The following is a 19,034-nucleotide window of genomic DNA, read 5'->3' on the forward strand; positions in this document are numbered from 1 at the left end:
ATAAAACAAACAAACAAACAAACAAAAACCTCTTCCTGTCACCTGAACCCTGTCTCCTGACCAATCACACGGCTCTAAACCATCACAAATGGTTCTGCCCTTCTTGTGTATCTGTGTGTGTGTCTCCTTCCTCCCCTCTCCATCCCCACTACCCTCCCCCCCCCCCCCCCCCCCCCCCCCCCCACCTCTTTATCTCCTCTTCCTGCTCTGTGGAAAGCAAATGAAGAATCTTGGGCGGAAGGCAGCTTCTGCGTGCTCGTTAAAAAGAACAATCTCTGCCAGAGGAAAGTGCTGCAACAACTGTGCTGCAGAACATGCTCACAAAAGGGGTGATGGGACGTAGTTGCTGGGTGTTAAAGGGAGTGCAGGGGGGGATGCGGGGGGAGGGGGGCACAGGGGGCACCCCACTCCTCTTCAGACCCCCTGCCCACTCATTCACAGTCACATAATTTATAAGAGAATCTGTGCCTCTTTTAAAGGGACTGCATCGGAGGTGCGATGACAGGACTACAACAAACCTACCTTTTTTTCTGTACTGGGACACACACGAGGTCAGGGCGTAATACGACTGGGACTTACTTCAAGAACAAATGAGCAAATGAAAACATAAGCGAAAACAAACAAAAGAATAAGTGTCGGTATTTTGTGACCAAAGCATTGATGCCAAAATAATTGAACCTCCTTTTTTTTTCCTTTCTTCTTTTTTTTGTTTTTTTTGTTGCCAGTATAGGAATTATAGCTAAAATGCAGGAGCCGCTCAGCCTGTGAATCTTCAAATACGTCTGTGTGCATTTTTATTCTGGCTCCTCTTCCTCCTCTCTTTCCAGTGTTAATGATAAACAGATGGAAAGCGAACATACAGTAGGAAAAGTCGTGGTTTTATGCCTGTAAATATACGTCAAAGAGGGGGGACGACAAAAAGAAAAAAGTAAAAACCAAGCTCACGCAGTAATGTGAAAATAATGTGTGTCTGGGCTGACTTTGGCTGTGCGAGAAGACAAATTTACACACATTTTAATATACACACACACACACGGCACACAAATGCGTCCATACCCCCTCACACACACACACACACACACACTATGCAGACACTTAATCTGTGCACCACTTGAATTCACTGTATACAAGGCGGATGCATGTCGCTGACCAGAATCACCCCATTTCATTTACTTAAAACGTAAAGTTACCCATTGAAGAGCGTGTGCGTTTGTCTTTACTGGGTCTCGGAGAATGCCATTAATTCTTGATGTAAGCCCAGACAGCATTGATCCATCAAGAGGTACTACAGGACGAGTCAATAGTCATTCCTTCCAGAGCTTCTGCAGTGAGTTATAGTAATTTTGTGGTACTAGGGATGTACCGATGCAAATTTTTCACACAAAATGATGATTATAGATACTAAACTTTTTTTGTTTCCCCCCCAAACCGAGTATCGATTCCATCCGTCTCTGTGATTAAACGATTTAAGCCTCCGTCATTTTTGTTGTCACTGGATTAAAGTAATTGAAGTTTATTCATTAAAGGGAACTGAAATTCTACTACATGTTGGTTATATTTTCCACACAAACAAAAGGGTATGTGTATCGGTGCATCCCCTACATGTTACTGTTATCAAATAACATAGAGTTTTAGAAGTCCAAACTTTTCGTCATCCCATTATTATGGCAAAGCATATCAAGCTGAAATACTGCTCTAAACTCTGACCACGGTGGGGTCAGCGATTGAAGCAGAAAAATGCTGTTATCACGTTTCATCGGCAGGTAAAGCTCTGCGACAGCTGAGCGAAACGGCGGGGTGCTGGGATGGGTTTTACTCTGAAAATTCATGTTCAAAGTCTTTATTTTATTTTTTGGCAGCAGAACTTTTGGCCAGTTAATCCAAGGGGGGGAAAAGCCTAAAACAAACATAATGCAATCAAATTATTATTATTACTTTCTGTTTAGACAGAATCCATTGTGTTAGAAATTCAAATTGCATCGCGCGTGCGACAAGGCCGACAAACGTCAGGTGCCCGGTTTCTCCTCCTGTCCCTGAACTTTACCTGATCGAACTCAAAGGGTTGTCCTGGAGGTGCTGGTTTCTAATAAAGAACAGCGAAACAATAAAAAGTAAAAAATATTAAAAAAAATGTTTAAGATTGTTATTTTGTGTGGGTTCTCGCACCCGCAGCTTGAGCATTTACAGTATTAGATAAATTGTTGTACCGTTATCTGGTTATGGTTCTTGATGATTTGTAATAAAGATTGATGAATCCCCTGTTTTGTTTAACAAAAACTTAATCTTGGTCATTGTTTAAGATGACACATGTGTACGTGTGCGTGTTCGTGTGCACGTGTGTGTGGTAGAAAACGCACACACATACCCAGCCCTCATATAAAAGCTGTTTTTATTGTGTACCTGTGACATATCTGTGACAATGCATTATTAATGTTACTCAAAGTCCTAGTTTTGAAAATCTTTTTTTTTTCTTTTTTTTTACTTAAGTGTTCTTATTAAAATGTTTAATCTGTTCATGTTTTTTTTTTCCTTTCAGTTCCATTAATTATTTTGAGGGTGTATTAATCAGTATTATTTCATTCATTAGCATTTTTGTTTGCTCACTTTCCAAGTCATTAAGTTTCCCTGTTTTCACTCTATTGAGTTATGTTTTACAAATTCATGAAAGGCAAAAACATCATTGAAATTCAGATCCTTGATTTCGTTTTTCGGCACTCAATCGCATTGATTAAGTGAATGTTGCACATGCCACAGGCGCAGCTCTTAAAGGGAGATATGTGCGCTTAATTACAATTAGGTGGAAGCTGAAACTGGTCAACAGTGTGTGTTTTTGGGTGCAAGGTTCATTTAACATCTTTGGATTTAACTTTTACATGTATTACATTAAATTTATGAATGTAGAATGTTTGTCACAAAGCAGCCAATAATAGCAAAAATATGAAGCTGTATGGGACGATGCAGATATGTGGTGGTTTGGACTGATACCTCACAGTAAGAGGGTCTGGGGTTTGAATCCACTGGCCGGCTGGATCCTGCAGACATGTGGGGTTTCTCCATTAGCACGTTAGTTGAGTCTAAATCTAGGAGTACGAATGAATACATGTCTGTCTCTGTGTTAAACCTGTCCAAGGTTTACAACCAAGATAGTCTCCAAGCTCTGTCACAACCCCCAAGTGGATAAGTGGTGAAGAAAAAAAGTAGTAGTTTGGATACATGAATAAATGACGTTTGTGGGCTTGTGAGGACCAAAGCAGCTACAGTGCCTCTTTCTAGTAATTGTCACTCAGAGAATGAAGAAATCTACAAACCTTATTTAGCATCGTTCTTGCATCGAACAGTTTGAAATGAGGAGTTTTAGAGACTTTAAATGAAACTTAATCACAAAGTAGTAAATGAGTGCCGTTTAGATGTATCTACATCTACAAAACTGGACACCTCAACACATTCTGCAGGGATATGTAGTACTACAATAATGTTCAATTCAATTCAATTTCTTTATTGTCCCACAAGGGGAAATTAGTTTAGCGGCAGGATAAAAATAAACAGAACAATAAAATAATAATATTTTCAGGTTAAATGTCCCATTAAATACTAATCACTGTTTAATATCAGCCTTTCAGGAAACATTTCAGTGCCAGGATGCAGTCTTCTGACACTTGTGTGGCTGTTGTATATTCATTATCAAAATTAGGTTGTTTTTTTTTTAGTTGCACCCCACTGCAACTAGATTTGGTTTTGCTCGTGCTGTGCATAAAATAATTTTAGGTGTCTGACTGATAGGACAGTTCGGGAAACTCTTTAGTTTCCAGCAATCAAACATTTTTTTCATAATAGTAAAGAAGAGCGTCAGCATCCTTTATATAAACTAGCACATAGGCATGATGCAGGACTGTTCGGCCTGCTCGTGATGGTAAATAAAATATAATCACATTGAGAAAAAGCAGTGATAGGTGTTGTTTATGTAAATGAATAAGAATTTATTTAAAGAAAAATACTGTGAAAATGAAATGATGGTATAAAGGTATATCTGCATAAATGCTAAAAGGGGTCTTTTTAGCCTGTTAGTAGGTGGGTGCCAAGCAACATGATAACTTCATAGTAGCTGATATAAACAAGAGTCTTCAGGAGTCTGAGATATACCCTCAAATGATGTCTTACATTATTATTTTATTATGTTATTGTTTTTATTGTTTTTCTTTTTCCTCTGGTTTTTGTGAGTTCAGCATCCCAAATACGTCACTTGGGGTATGAAACACTAAGAAGGGTACCTTGTGGTGATAAGTACACAATATTAAATAACCACTGTGGCTAATAAACACCTAATGTATTCAATAACCACTTGGGTGGATTGAAAAGAATAAATATATCTTGAAACCTTCTTAGAGTGAGTGGGCGCAGGGACCAGCAGGTGAAAGAGGGGAAAGGAATCGGGATTCACGATCAGGTGTGTTAGACGTCGGTGTGACACCTGCCAACAGAGCGCACGCTCTCTGTCTCTCCTTACAAAGTAGAGTGTCACTGTCCTCACAAGGTCAGCCGAGTCCAGAACAGAGGAAAAGTTTTACTCCCCTGAGTGACAGGCTCCCTTTCTTCTTCTCCGCCATTTTTCTCCTGTCTGGCGGTGGGAGTCCAAAGTTTGCTTTTGCTGAGTGGAGTTGTGCAGCTTTCTGTCCCTTGAGAACTTGGCTCTGTTTGTTTGTGAGTGAAGGGGAGACAAACATAAAGACAGGGAGACAATTTGTGTGTGTGAGTAAGAGTGACGGCGTGTATTCGGGGGCTGCTTGAATCGTTTCAGCAGAGCTCTACTGAATGGGAAGCCACCGCCTGTTGTGTTTGTACACAAAGAGGCTCTTTTGTTTTGAAAGGAACAATTGAGCTTTTCACAGAAAGCCAGAGAGCACAGACAAACCCCACCGATGCCTTGAAGGCTGCTCACACACAAACACACACAGCATCCATCTTTACGCCTGAACCAGTGTCTGTCACCTTTGTGTAATACAAAAGTAGAAGAGGAGACAATATTGTTTTCAAGGTTGATTTTTTTATTTTTTTTTGGTAAAGTTTTGTTCTCCTCTTAATCTTGGGCACAAACGCTTACAAACATTTCATCTGTGGGCAAAGCTTAGGTATTCATTCCTGAGAAAGAAAAGCACCACTTATTAATTTTACATTTACAATAAGAACTACCTGGAGTGGGATCCAGTGACTCAACGATTGCTTTGCCAGGTGTTGAGGTTTCTGGCGCCTGAAGCTGAATTTCCAGTCAGTAATCTGTTTTGTAAGAAAAACTTTCCGGCCTTCAAGAACCTACGCACATTTTCAACACGTTCATCAGTGGAAGATGTGGTTAATGGGCTGCGGGAAGGATGTTTCCTTATGATATAGCAGATGCCTCTGTCGCATTTCCACTCTAATAAGCAAGCTCACTTCTATGGCAAGAGGTTGTAAATATTGCCGTTACCTGGCTACAGATGCTGGTGATTAGAGATGATGTCTTCCTTTAAGACTTTGTATATTATCTTGGCTCTTCCTGTTCATGGCGTGAAAAGTCGTCGTTTCCCCTCAGAGACTACTTTAATTAGACAAACGCTACACTGGGTACGGCTGCTGACTTAAACTGTGACTCTTTTGGATAATGAACAAACCCAAATGTGAGCGAGGAAACGTGCAAAGTCAACACACAAAGTGGGGAACTTGTGCAGAAACGCTGTGCAGCGAACTAGAAGTGCTTAAAATTTGTAGTCACGACTGAAATGGAAGCTGAGTGGCATTTATATTGCTCTTTCTCTACTCATCCTGAGCACACACGAGGCTTTACAATACAATCCACATTCAGGCAGCCCCTTATTCAACGCACTGAAGCGCTCACATCGACACGACGGCCAATTTAGAATCGTTAATGAACCTAACATGCAAGTCTTTGGACTGTGGAAAGAAACTGGAGCGCCCAGAGAAAACCCACGCGTGTACTGGGAGATCACGCAAGCTCCACACAGAAAGGCCTCAAGGAGGTTCAAACCAAGAGTCTTTATGAGGTGAAAGTGCTAACTACTGCACCACTGTTGTCCTTTCCCATAAGACAACAGCTTCTCTTTAAATAGATGAGAAATGATCAGATCAGTACTTGGTAAATGACATTTTAACACCTTAGTTTTTTAGCAGAAAAAGATGTGTGAAATATATTTGCAAGATAAAGAAAAGCAGATATACAGCTGTTTCTGTGCAGGAGAAGTCAGAGAAAAATGTAATGAAATGAAAACAAAAGCAATTGGCTGTTAATTGGTGCAACTAGGATACATCAAAGCATCAAGTCAAATCGCTCAAGTGATACGACAAGGAAGCAAGGTAAGTATGAAGCGAGTCAAATAGAGGCAGATAAGTGAGGCAGAACGTGCGGTGATGCTGTTTTCTGTGGCTCTCTATCAGCAGGAGAGTACTTGAGTAAACACAACAAGTGCCACCCGTGTGATCCTTCCTGTCTGCGGTGCAAGGGTCCAGAGAGAGATGACTGCACCAGCTGCCCTGCAACACGGTGACAGCCACTGACACACAAACATCTGTAGTGTATACTGAAAAGATTTACAGTTGACTGAAAAGAAGACAATTGAGCCAACCCACCAAAGGAAGGAGCTAAAATAATTACACAAACCTAAAAAAAAAAGTTCCAGTGGGTTTGGATTAACCTGTTTTAATTTGTGAAATCTTCATCTTAAACTTGTCAACTTGTCATGCAAGTGCAGCAACTTGTTACACTATAAATATGGATATTATATACAGTAGCTGGGCCTAATTTTGTTCCACCTGCAGGTTCTTTGATGAAGGACGCTGTGACACCCGCTGTCAGAAGGGCCGTTATGCCGTGGGAAGACAATGCCGCCTTTGTCACCACACCTGTCAGGAGTGTACCGATGAGGGAGCTCATAGCTGCACCACCTGTGACACAGGTATATTTAAAATATACATCAATCACAAGTGCATTGAGTTAGCTTTCAGGGAAATGCAGCACCAGTTAGTGCAGATAAAAACGTCCTTTATTTCTTCGCTGCCACATAAAAGCTCGACTCTTTGAACTGACGCAGGTTTTTGCAAAGGTTTAGCTGCAAATCTATCCATCAGGCCCATCCATCCATCCATCCAATCGGGCCTCTTCATAGTATCCTTTGGTTCACACAAAGACTCATTTGTGCCAGACTCCATCAATAAATCCTCCAAAAGTGAGTGAACCTAATTAATGCAGCAGGTCACCCAAGGTCTGCTGATAGATGTGGATAAAACATATCTTAGTCATTTGCGTGCTTTAGAGGTCACTGCACTTTGGTCAGTTTTTCAGATCAGTCAAAAAAAAAAAAGGTCTGTATTTAATGACTACTTTTACTTCCTCTAAAACTGCATGTTTTCTGATCTTGTGCAGCCAATCAGTCTATCAAAAAGCCTTTTTCCTCCCCTCATAACAGCAGTTATAAAATCCGGACGTCATTAGGCAACCACAGCTGAAGAAATATCAACCTGAGGATGGTAGTAATAACTGTGTTTATCACACTATTTCAGGAGGTATTATGGCTGTTTGAATGAATGTATTTACACTGGGGAGATTGTGTTACTCACACACCTAGCCCCCACTCACGCACTCACTTTGAGATACCAGACAGCCAAAAGAAGATTAACACCAGATTTTTCTTTCTCTCTTTCTCTCACACACACACACACACACTCTCACTCTCACTCTCTGTCACCTTCACATGTGCATACACTCTCAATTAGCCGGCAAGCTTGTCAGACTGTTTGCAAATGTGGTTCCATTTAATTGCCGGTCTGTCTGAGGCTCAGTGAGACATAACAATAATAGTTTGAACAGACCCTCTATCTGCCTCTGCCCTTGTCATTCCTCTCTCAAAACAACCTCTGTTATCTTGGCCAGTCACACTCACATGCATACAGCTCCGTACTGAGAGGACAGGTCTTTGAAAGTCATGTTCGACGCCCCTGCTCGTCACTACTACGAGTAGCGAAGATACAGATGGATGAAACAAGCAAAATACTAAAGTGTCAGTTTAAAAATGTTGACACGCACGCGGACAAGCCCGGACATGTATGAAATTACAGCCAGACACAGATTTTTTAAAAAAAAAAAAGTAATTACAGTGAAAGCAAATACAGAGTGGCAGGCTGAGGGTGTTTAGCTGACTAACTGTGAAAAACTGGGTTAATGTTGACATTTAAATATCATTGCATTTATAGTTTAAAAAAATATTTGACTTTGAAAAGATCGTGTCCTGATTTAAAGCTAATACATTGTTTCATTTGAATGTCCAGCAGGTTTAAAACACTTTTTAAGGATCAAACAAAATGTGTTAAATGTTGTAAAAAGCTTATTATTATTGTTTACATAAATATTTATGCCAACAAAAAATGTAGATTTGCAAAGGGGTTGTTGACTGGTCTCTAAACCTGTGTGAATAAATAATTGGGCCGCCTATGAATTTGGGTTATTTTATCATCTTTCCTGGCTTCCATACATTTTACAGGAGAAGCTCCCATTTGGCTGTGCCAAATGTCCTTGCGGTATACCAAAACATCCATGTACCCTTCCTTTAAACGCCTGCAGTAAAACTGCTTTGTCCTAACCTGTGTATGACTCTGTGTCTGAGTATGTCCTCAAAGCTGTTTTCAGCACTCCTTCTTCTTCAGATTTCTTTTCCTAAAACCTTTGCTGTTTTTGCTCTTCCTCAGATATATTTGGCGTGGCCAGGTACCTCTTTCAGGGTCAGTGCCTGGATGTCTGCCCAGAGGGGTTGTTCCAGTTTGAAGGCTCAGAAGGGAGACGCTGTGACATGTGTCCGGCACACTGCATCATCTGCACTGAAACAGATCGCTGCCTCCAATGCAGCCCAGGACACAAGCTCAGAAATGGCCACTGCATCCCACTGCATTGCAGCACAGGTGAGATACGCCGGTACAGAATGTGCAGGTAGTAGGTCACCTTCTATAAAGAAAAAGTGCATTAATAATATAATTTGTAATAAAACAATATATACAAATCTGTGAGAACACGTGTAGCCGTATTTTAAAGAATACATAAAAAGGAAAATGGTCTCCAAAAGACAACTTCAACAAGCTACAACTCAGCTGAGCAGGTTTTAAAGCGAGGATTTTACATTTGCAAGCAGCTTTGCAACCCCCTTCCTCCTTTTCATGCTGTGTTTGACTGTATCTGTCTCATATCTGTTGTAATTGAAGCCTTCTCTGTTCATAAATGAGCCTTAGTCTCTGGAACAAAGCTGCACTGCCAAATATAAATTAGAACAAATGTTGGTCCCGACTGAAGTATAGTAATACTTCCGTCAGTTTATTCAGTGAAGCAGTTATTTTTGTAGCAAAAAGCTCTATAAAAACTGATCCCCCCTAGAGTAATACAATCAGACTTGTCTTAACTTCGTTCATCGGCACAGAGCTGATGTGAGCTGATGTGTTCTTACGTCTACTTTCTGTTCCCGATCTGTTCAGCACAATAAACACTTGCCAAATGTTTTCTTAAAGTTGAAAATATTGAGAAGGACGAACCCGTTGCACTTTATCTCATCGTGGGAGATCAAATGCGGATGCCAGCAAATCGAGTATTGAGTAAGAGCTGAAATTTTTGAGTGAGATGTTATATTTTTTGAGATACTGCGTTTGAGATAAGGAGGAGTGGTGGAGTTCGGTACTTAAAATTTCACAACAGTGAATCTGAGACGGAGGAATGATGGCAGTGTGTAAGTGAGGAGATAAAGTTTATGAGTTGGAGAATAAGGCAAGATGCTGATCTTATGTGGAACACAGACCTGCACAGACAGGCTGAGGACCTTGCCGGGGTTCGTTAGCTGTTCTGTATGTGATATCTCTGCCTTTTTGTCCTTATAATTAATAATCTTATTAATTTGTGTCCCCTTGTGTTCATCAGGTGAAGCCTCGGATGCAGAGGATGAAAAGTGTCTTCTCTGTGATGACGGCTGCGCACAGTGTAAACACAGTAAGCATTTTTTCTTTCCATCGTCTGGCTGATCCAACCTTCTCCATCAACCGACCTGCATAAACAAAACCAGGCCCTAGAAAATAAGAGGCAGAGGCAGTCACAGGGCGCTGCACAAAATCATGAATTAATAATCATGAGCCAACCTGCTCATCGGTGAGATACATTTGTGAAAGCGCAAACATGACACCTACTAAAGAGGGATACTCTCTAAACGTGTTTGAAAGGATAGTTGCGAGGCATCGCCGCTGCATTTAATGACGTTGCCATTGATTTTAGTTGCACCTCACGCTCTGCTGTAGGCTATCCATTACTGCAGGTACATCAATTTACTTAGAGGAGCCCCCAACAACTGAGTCAATTTATGAAAAAGTCAGGCGCTCTTAAATCTCTGAGCACTTTCCCTTACTGGGAAAACCATATAGACTTAGTGTGGATGAGATTTGTGGAGCACTTTCGGTACAAGTCACGTTAAGGCGAAAGGGCTGAGGGGTAATTATCAACATACCGTGGAAAATTGTTATTGTGGAGCTGAACTAGTCTGAGGTGGAGGCTCACTGTTATTATGTCATTATGCACTCTGGGTGGAATACGTTTCTTCAGTTTCGCTCTTGCCACCCACCCAGTCGTAACAATCGCAATTCTGCAAGCCAAACAAGTCAGTCAGTGCATTAGAGATTTGAGATGATTGGCTGTGTGATGTGATGCCACAGGCCAGAGTAAAGACGAAACCGTGTCGTTTTCTGTCATCTGACGTGTGTGTGTGTGTGTGTGTGCTCATACTCGTGCCAGAGGTCATCCTCTGTGTGTCAGCGTGGGGAATGCAGCTTAATCTGAATACTGCTTGTGGAGGACTTTTGGCTGTCAGGTTTGGGTGTATGATATTAAGCCTTAAATCATAATTAGGAATAGATATACGAGGGGATTAAATCATGCACTATTGTGTTTTATAAGAAACCAAATTCCTAACCGCTTGGCATTGGATTTTGTTTTCATTTGCCTGAGAGATTAAGAAACTGTAGGCTCGAGGTTTGTAACATTGGATGAGATCAGTCAATGAATTCATGCCTGACAGTGTGTGATAAGGTGCAGCAGCTGTTTCTCAGTCCTAGCTTCACCATCTTATAAATTCAACGCGTCTTTTTTGACTCGACATCAGCTTTATGTCCTGTAATCCTCTTAGATTACTACGATTTGTAATCAGTGGCGAGAGGTTTGAAAATATTTTACAATTGGATTAGTCAAGCTTTTGGTTCTGGGTAATGGCACTGATGCGTGCTTCTTGTGCACCTGGGTGTGATCTGATGAAATCGCCGTATTTTGTCCTTTACCTGGGACTCGAGACCTTCATCTTGCTTATTTTATCACATAGGGCGTGTACTGCAGTATTTTTTCCAACATTAAATAAAAAAAAAGGCTTTTCTGTCTGTCTGGGTCCCATCCTTATTTTCATTCCTCATAACATCTCTACATGGCTGTTCGTGTCACACTCCATTTGATACAAGTGAGGATGGCTTAAATAATTAATGAATTTCCATTTGTTTACTAATTTTTCAGGAATCGCAGCTACCGTTGACCTCTTCCCGTCCATTACAAAAAGGAGTAATAAAGAGTTAAACCTCTTGCTCAGAGGCTGTTTGCATGCCAAAGCTCGGTTTCACCCCCAGAGTTCAGCCCTTTTAATGCAGTGCATCTCATTTCTATGCTTGTCTCTTTGTATCAGGAATATCAAGGAGTTTTTCATAAACACACTTTCTCAGTTTCTCTTGCTGAATTGATGATTTGTGTTTGTTGACGTTAAAAACGAGTTCAGCCATTCCCCCTCCTGAGCATGTATAACTTTGACCTAATCTTTTGCTTTAAAGTGTGATTGTTGCTTGCGTAATATGTGTGAGTGCGTCCACATTCCACAAGTGAATAGTTCAGGATGTGCGTACAGGTTTTAAATTCTGTTGAAATCCCCCCTCCCCTGGCGTGCACAGTTAATATTTATGCGGGCGCTATTCTCTCTCTCTCCCTCTCTCACACACAGACACAGCCTGGAGGCATGATTTCCGGCTCCTCGCTTGCTGTCTCCTCTTCTATATACCTCCGTCCCTCCCACCTTTCCTTTCTCTCAGTCTCTCTCTGTATGAGTAATTGCTTTCACAGGTAGTGGCTTGTCGACTGCATTGAAGTGCAAACCAGTGCAGTGCTAAGTTGCGGGTGCTGGAGAGAAGCAGGGAGAGGAAAGGGGGTGTAGAGGGGGTCGGCAGAGGCTTTTTCTGGAGAGGATGAAGGTCCCAAGGGAAAGTCTGCAGATGCAGGGTTTTAAAAGCCCGCCCCCATGCTCTCTCTGTCCTTTGAGATGTTTTGACATTGTTGGACTAAGGGATGACAGCGTGACTCTTTCCCACTTACCAGTTGGATGGTTTTGAGTGGCAGCACAAATTAATTAGTTTGCAAGAAAACAAGTTTCTTTCTTTGCTGCGTGTAGAAAAACAGTCACACGCTCACCTGAATTACTTATTAATATCCCCTCCATATGTTTCCTGGTCTAACGAAAACAGGGAAAAAAAATTCATAACCCGTCACTCACATTATGCATTTTGTGTGTGTGTGTGTGTGTGTTTTAAGCAGAAGTACACCTGCAGTGCAAGCTTGACAAACAGAAAATCAAAATCACACACTTGCAATTATTGGGGATGAGAGAAATGCACTGATCCTAAAGATTGGAACCAAAGTGAGCACGGAGACTCGCTGACTTTTACATTTGCTTTGTGGATTAGGTCTCTTTCTTGCTTTAAAATTGATCACACTCGGCTTATGATCGATCTGAGCATGCCATTCATTTCTCTGCTGAGCTGAACACATTTCATATGTGTTGTCAGAGTGCCTCCTGCTGCTGTCTAAAGAAACTGCATTCGAACAGTTACTACCTGCTTCACTGGTTCCTCACCTCACTTGTTTAAAAATCATCATATTTAAATTAGATTTAAACAAGAATTTCAGAAATGCATACTAAGGCAGTTTTTTTTTTTTTTTTTTTATCCTTTTTTCTTGTGTGGTTCAATTTCTGCTTTTCACCACAGATGATTTGGGAGATCAGGAGCAGGAAACTGTTTGCCTTAAATGTGAAGAAGGTTACTACCAGTAAGTCTCCTCAGTTGAGTAAGTCATTAAGATCCTCCTCCACGGTCACACAGTGTGTCCTCATCTTATAATGACTCTTTTTGTCTGCCAGATTAGGAAGCGAGTGCCATCGGTCATGTCCTTATCGGACCTACAGTGTGGAAGATGCCATGGCGTGCGCTCCGTGTGAAGATAAGCAATGTGTAATCTGTGACCAGTCCCAGTGCTACTGGTGTGAAGACGGATTTTATGTCTCCGGTAACATTTGAAACATTTCTTATTTGGTGTGTAGCAAAAATATCAGATAATAAACTGCCGATGGAATAATATGTAACTACATTTGGTAGACAAAGTGAGGAACTGAAAAACAGAAATGGTGCTTTATGTTTGTGTTTTAAGAATATACACTCACTGGCCACTTTATTAGATATAGCATGCTAGTAGTGGTTGGATCCTCCTTTTTCTTTCAGAACTGCCTTAATTCTTAATGGCACAGAGTCATAATTTTTAATGGCTAAATTCTGACCAAGTTCGACTGAGATTTTCATGCACCGACAAGGAAAGCAGGCACTAAACATTTGTCTCCTGACAAGCCAGCATGACAAAGCAGTCAAGATTTACAAGGAAAACTCACACGAATGCACAAAACAAATCCAATTCAATTTTTTTTTTACTTCAGTTTTATTTATGTACCAAATACCAGGCAAAAAAACCCAACAACAATAAAATACCAAAAGCATCAAAAACCTAGACGCATCTGCACATGTGACATTTTTCATTATATGCATTACACATTTTCTTTGTGTGTTTAGATGGCGAGTGTGTGGATCGTTGTGAAGAAGGTTCCTTTGTGAATGAAAAAAGCCGGCAGTGCGAGCCTTGTCACCGCAGCTGTCGTAGCTGCAGAGGGCCACGATACAATGGCTGTGACTCCTGCGAGGACGGGTTTATGCTGAGGAACGGAGAGTGTTTAGAGGGAAGCCAGCGTGCTTCTTCCCTTGAGAAACACTTCAAAAAAAGTACAGTAAATGATCATTTGACCTCAGTTCTAACTGCCATCAGCACGATCCATCTAGCATCCTGTGGATTGGTGATAGACTCGTATTGTTTTACATGTTCTGTGTAAAATTAGGAGTTTCACATATTTGTTTAATTGTACTAAATTCTGAGTTTACTTCTGTAGTGTTCTTATACTAAAACATCAAACTTAAATGAAGCTGGAGAAACTGAAAGTCATGTTTCTATTGTACTCAGTAGCAGAGCCTTCATTTTTTGGGGCATTTACATATTTAAAAGGCCTTTTATTTTTTTCTGTCACTTGTATGTCATTCCTTTTTTAAAAAAAAACAAAAAAACACTTCCCATTTTCTTTTCTTCGACAGCTCAGTACAAACGTGAGACGTGCCACTTCTCCTGTAAGACTTGCCTTGGTGGAGGGAAGGAGAACTGCACCACCTGCCACCCAGGTAAGCAGGTGTATGCTGTGTTCGCCTGCCTGTGAAACTAGAACACACTTTAGCTTGATTTCTATCAGAACCCATGCTTTTCCATCAACAGGTGATAAATCATTTCATCAACCATGATGTTTTTCATATATCCTATGGAACAATATCAAATACAGCAAATGCCAAAAGATGTTAATCACTGACAATATCATTTAAATTTAAATGAGTGATGTGGTTTGTGTTGTTTTTCTTTTAGACCATTTTTTGACTGCTCGACACACTTGCGTGGCTCACTGTCCTTCTGGCATGTTTGCCAACGTGGAGTCTGGCCAGTGTGAGGAGTGCTCAGAAGGCTGTGTCATGTGCCAGACTGCCAATTTGTGCCAGCAGTGTCACAGTGGACTTTATATGGAAAACAGGAAGTGTGTGGTGGAGTGTCAGAGGTGCTCATTCAGTTTCATCTTCTTTCCCTGCTGAACTCACACAAATGTAAAACGTCCGTAACATCTTGTTCTTATCTCTCTGGCTTGCTTCTCAGAGGGATTCCTAAAGATCTCAAATGCCTGCCATGTAGCACAGGGTGTGGATCCTGTGTGAAAAGTATCTTTCACTGTCTGAGCTGTGAGAGGCCGTACTTGCTGCTCAACAACTCCTGCGTGCTCCAATGTCCTGAGGGTTATTATGCCAATGATACAGAATGCTATCACTGTCCAGCTCACTGCACTGAGTGCAATCAGTATGGCCTGTGCAAGAGTAAGTATGATCGGTGGAACAGTGAAGCGGAGAGGAATGGAAGATGAAGATGTGGAAAAGAGCTGTTTTGAAAGGCGATACTAGCTGAACAGATAAGGGAGATGAGGAAGGGGTGCAGAAGAGGGATAGACAGGAAATGCAGAGAGCTCTGTCGCTGCTGCCTTGACTGCTAATAATTCAGGCCTGAAACCTAAATTCAATAGCTGCAGAGGGTCAGGAAGTGAGGAAATGAAATAACAACAAAAAGCTGAATCCTTTGCTTTTAGTTATAAATACTTAGACTTTGGAAATCACAAAAAAATGATTTTTCCATCTCTTTCTTCTTCCCAGACTGTGCACCTTACTACTTTCTCCATGATGATCAGTGTGTGGGTGATTGTCCTGATGGCTACTTTGCCAGTATGAGCCAGCAGGAGTGTGTGCGTTGTCATGATGATTGTGCTTTGTGTGATGGACCCGACATAGATGACTGCACTCTATGTCAAAGTGACAAAAATGTACGTTACAGTGGAGAATGTCTTTCTGAGTGTCCCAGCCAAACGTATTATGATGAGACCAGCAAAGAATGCAAAGGTAGGAAGGTGGAAACTTAACATGACCACACAATGAGAATGAAAATGAATCAGTGGAGTTGTTACAGGACATTTATACTCAGATTCTAGTTGGCTTTGTCTAATGGCTTCATATTTCCCCAGATTGTCCCAGTTCATGTCTGACCTGCTCAGGCTCTGAGCCTACATCCTGCCTCACCTGTGCTGAAGGCAGGCAAAAGGATGCCACTGGACATTGTGTGTGGTACAGTGAATGCTCCCCGAGCTCATACAAGGACCAGAATGGGAAGTGTCAACAGTGCCATAAACACTGCCATGGTTGTAATGGGCCAGGCAAAGACCACTGCTTAAGCTGCAACAGCCCACACTTCTTACTAGGTAGGAAAAAAAGATGTACGGTAGCTCATATTATTTAATGTATGCTTGTCCTTTTCCTTTTGAAATGCTGACTCTGTGCCTGTGTCAATCAGACAACACATGCGTGCCGCAGTGTCCTGAGGGTTACTACGTTAAGGACCAGGATGAGCGCTTGTGTGGGCGCTGCCACTTCAGCTGTAAGACGTGTACTGGCCACCACAGTGTGGAGTGTGTCACCTGTAAACCTGGATTCTTCAAGCAGGGAGAGACCTGCGTCGAAACCTGCTCAGAGGGGTCAGGCAAAAAAACAAAGACGTGCTCGCAAATCTCAGGAGTAGTCTCACATCCTTTAATAAAAAAACACCATGAAGTAAGCAGATATCCTCTTTCTCTTTCTCAGTCACTTTGGCAACACAGCCACCATGGTGTGTGAGCGCTGTGACCCGTCCTGTAGCCAGTGTCAGGGTGGTGGTAGCGGAAACTGTCTGAGCTGCAGAAAGGGCTATGTCTACATGAAGCAGTGGGGGCAGTGCCTGCAGAGCTGCCCTCCAGGATACTACCAAGTCAGTCATTCCATGAGCTGTCACAAGTGTCACCCTACCTGCAAGACCTGCAACGGTACGGGGAGCCTGTTATGTCTATTTATTTATTCTTATCTGCATTGTAGCTCATTTTTACCCCTCAAGGCTGATGGGAAATTGAGCCCCATTGAGCCGTGTGGACACCGAACTTTGTGAACTCGATAAGTCGAGAACTACACGTAAGATTTTCAAATTGGTGAAAATTCTACATCTGCTAAAAATCTTAAGTTAGAATCTTGATGACCTTGATGACATCAAAGGTCAAGTTTTCTGAAACTCTTATAAAAACCAGAACTTGAAAAAGATGTGACCTATGATTTTAAAATTTAAACCATATGTGTTTCTATTAGGAGGCTGAGGGGTAGCTGAGATAAAAAATATATATATACTAAATTAAATAGAGAAGAATTTTTCTGGAACATGGAATAAATGGATTTTAAATCTAATCTTAAACTGTAGCAAAGATGAATGCCTATTGTAACTGCTCTTATCTGTCGCCTCTCTCCTCTCAGACAACAGCGCTTTAGCCTGTAAGTCCTGTTATTTTGGCTACACGTTGATGGCTACCATGTGTACCGCCAAGTGTTCAATAGGCTACTACGATGCATCAGAGGTGACAGATCTCTTGTGTTTTTTTTTATTTAGCAAGTGTTTTTGTTTATGTTCAAATCACTCATTAATCTTACACTTATCATACGCAGCAAATTGCCAGAGCTGACCAAATGTGTGAACCCACAGATTCAGTCTATGTTTTCTTCTTCAGGACTCAAAGTCAAAGAGCGAGAAACTCAAGTGCAGAGCGTGCCACCCGTCTTGTTTGGGCTGCCGAGGTCCCGGCATATGGAACTGCACCATGTGCCACGCGGGCCAACTCCTCTCTGATGATGGCCGCTGCTTGACCTGTTGTGGAAATGAGATACGCCACAAAGAACAACAAATCCCCAGGGAGTGCTGCAACTGCAAGTCATCACAATGTAAATGAGGAGTCACACTGAGACACAAACTTCCAGGAAACACACCTCTACGATCAGCATGTGTGATCTTTTCAGTGAAAATCCCTCTCTTAGCTTTTTGAACACATACTCTCGTCCAAAATTTATTCTCTTTATTTATTTATTATTATTTATTTTCCAAAGCCATCCAGCGGGCCGGTTTAACACTCCTGATTTAACAGTTTTCAGTTGTTAAACCAAACACACACTTTAGATTTGTGCACTTTAACCTCATGGTCTGCTCTCTCCTTTTTCTTAGTCGAGTGCATCTTGGATGTCAACTTTGTGGTGCTGCAGGGGGAAGCTCAGAGCAGTGGAGCTAAAGTCTTTGCCTTCGTTTGTGTTCTCATCATCCTCTCTGTGGGCGGAGTGCTCTTTCTCATCTTCAATGCTCGGTCTAAATCCCGTGCCGCGACACCCAAAACCAGAGCTGGAGGGTACCAGAAACTGAGCACCAAGGAAAACACTGCACCACAACCTGCCAGCTCTTCATTTGGGGAGTACAACGACAGAATTATTGACGGTGACGATGACGAAGAAGAGGAAGATGATGATATTGTGTACATGTCACAAGATGGAACGGTGTATAAGAAGTTCAAGTATGGGCTCTTGGATGAAGATGAGATTGAACTAGAGTATGATGATGAGAGCTACTCGTATAGATGAAGAGAGTGGACAGGGATGGTTCTCCGTTTGATGTTTATTTTGCAACTTTGTTGTGCAATGCCTTTTTTTGTAAAAAAAGAAACCGATCAGTCATGTTAATTTAATCCTTTTTTAAAAAACAATTTGTATTCCTTTAGAAAATATTTAATTTCTAACAGTTAATTAGCTGGTGGGGCAAAGCTATGTGTGGGAATGGAATTATGGGTATAATCAACATTTTTTGCTACATATTGAAAATTTGAACCATCATTGTTTCCTGTTTTCATATCTACACAGTCGTTTAATATTTTGGTGAAAATTATTTGGTTCTTTCAAGTTTGATAATGTTGTGGTGAAACAAAATGTTATTTATCTTTTTATGCTGAGAAATGGCCTGTTGCATACATGTAAAAAATATAATAAACATTTAGAAACCGATCAGTATAGGATTTTTAAGACAGACACCTTTTATTTGGTGATTTAAAAATCACATGTCAGCCAATATTTTTTTTCCTTTCAGATACATGAAACAAAAACAAGACTTCCCTAGCTAAGATAACATGCACAGTTTAAAAACAATCTACTTTACC

General features: G+C 41.2%; 3 protein-coding genes across 4 annotated transcripts in view; all 3 read left to right on the forward strand.

The window, feature by feature from the left end:
- Window positions 1-2,970, forward strand: part of pcsk5b (proprotein convertase subtilisin/kexin type 5b) — a 62,868-nt gene extending 59,898 nt beyond the window's left edge. Inside the window, exon 21 of one of the 2 annotated variants that reach the window (XM_035907285.2) lies at window positions 227-2,970. In XM_035907285.2, the coding sequence (XP_035763178.1) occupies window positions 227-333 (107 nt within the window). In that variant the 3' untranslated portion in view covers window positions 334-2,970. Of the gene's footprint in view, window positions 1-217 lie in introns of both variants that reach the window. The other variant, XM_006789715.3, reaches the window with a different exon arrangement.
- A 2,940-nt stretch (window positions 2,971-5,910) lies between these two features.
- On the forward strand, window positions 5,911-14,081 carry LOC148100235 (proprotein convertase subtilisin/kexin type 5-like; the record flags this gene model as incomplete). The annotated part of the gene is made up of 9 exons (XM_087848827.1): window positions 5,911-6,035; window positions 6,293-6,345; window positions 6,427-6,532; window positions 6,808-6,944; window positions 8,731-8,940; window positions 9,941-10,009; window positions 13,081-13,141; window positions 13,233-13,378; window positions 13,933-14,081. Coding segments are annotated over exons 1-9 (1,056 nt in total), but the record flags the coding sequence as incomplete, so codon positions are not given.
- Window positions 14,082-15,599: 1,518 nt separating this feature from the next.
- LOC148100236 (proprotein convertase subtilisin/kexin type 5-like) lies at window positions 15,600-18,783 on the forward strand. The gene is made up of 7 exons (XM_087849162.1): window positions 15,600-15,891; window positions 16,014-16,247; window positions 16,340-16,520; window positions 16,627-16,844; window positions 17,320-17,420; window positions 17,571-17,781; window positions 18,059-18,783. The coding sequence occupies exons 1-7, from the start codon at window positions 15,720-15,722 to the stop codon at window positions 18,463-18,465; spliced, it is 1,524 nt and encodes a 507-aa protein (XP_087705288.1). The 5' UTR covers window positions 15,600-15,719; the 3' UTR covers window positions 18,466-18,783.
- The last annotated feature ends 251 nt before the right edge of the window (window positions 18,784-19,034 follow it).

This window comes from Neolamprologus brichardi, chromosome 12 (genome assembly GCF_056152115.1).
Source record: "Neolamprologus brichardi isolate AB-2024 chromosome 12, ASM5615211v1, whole genome shotgun sequence".
Classification (NCBI taxonomy): Eukaryota; Metazoa; Chordata; class Actinopteri; order Cichliformes; family Cichlidae; genus Neolamprologus; species Neolamprologus brichardi.

Excerpts from the sequence above, each read along its gene's own strand:
- LOC148100236 (XM_087849162.1), top strand. The coding sequence starts at position 15,720 with ATGAGCCAGCAGGAGTGTGTGCGTTGTCATGATGATTGTGCTTTGTGT. Across the intron at positions 16,521-16,626 it reads GTCGAAACCTGCTCAGAGGG|TCACTTTGGCAACACAGCCA; the intron begins GTCAGGCAAAAA and ends TCTCTTTCTCAG. Across the intron at positions 17,421-17,570 it reads GCTACTACGATGCATCAGAG|GACTCAAAGTCAAAGAGCGA; the intron begins GTGACAGATCTC and ends TTTCTTCTTCAG.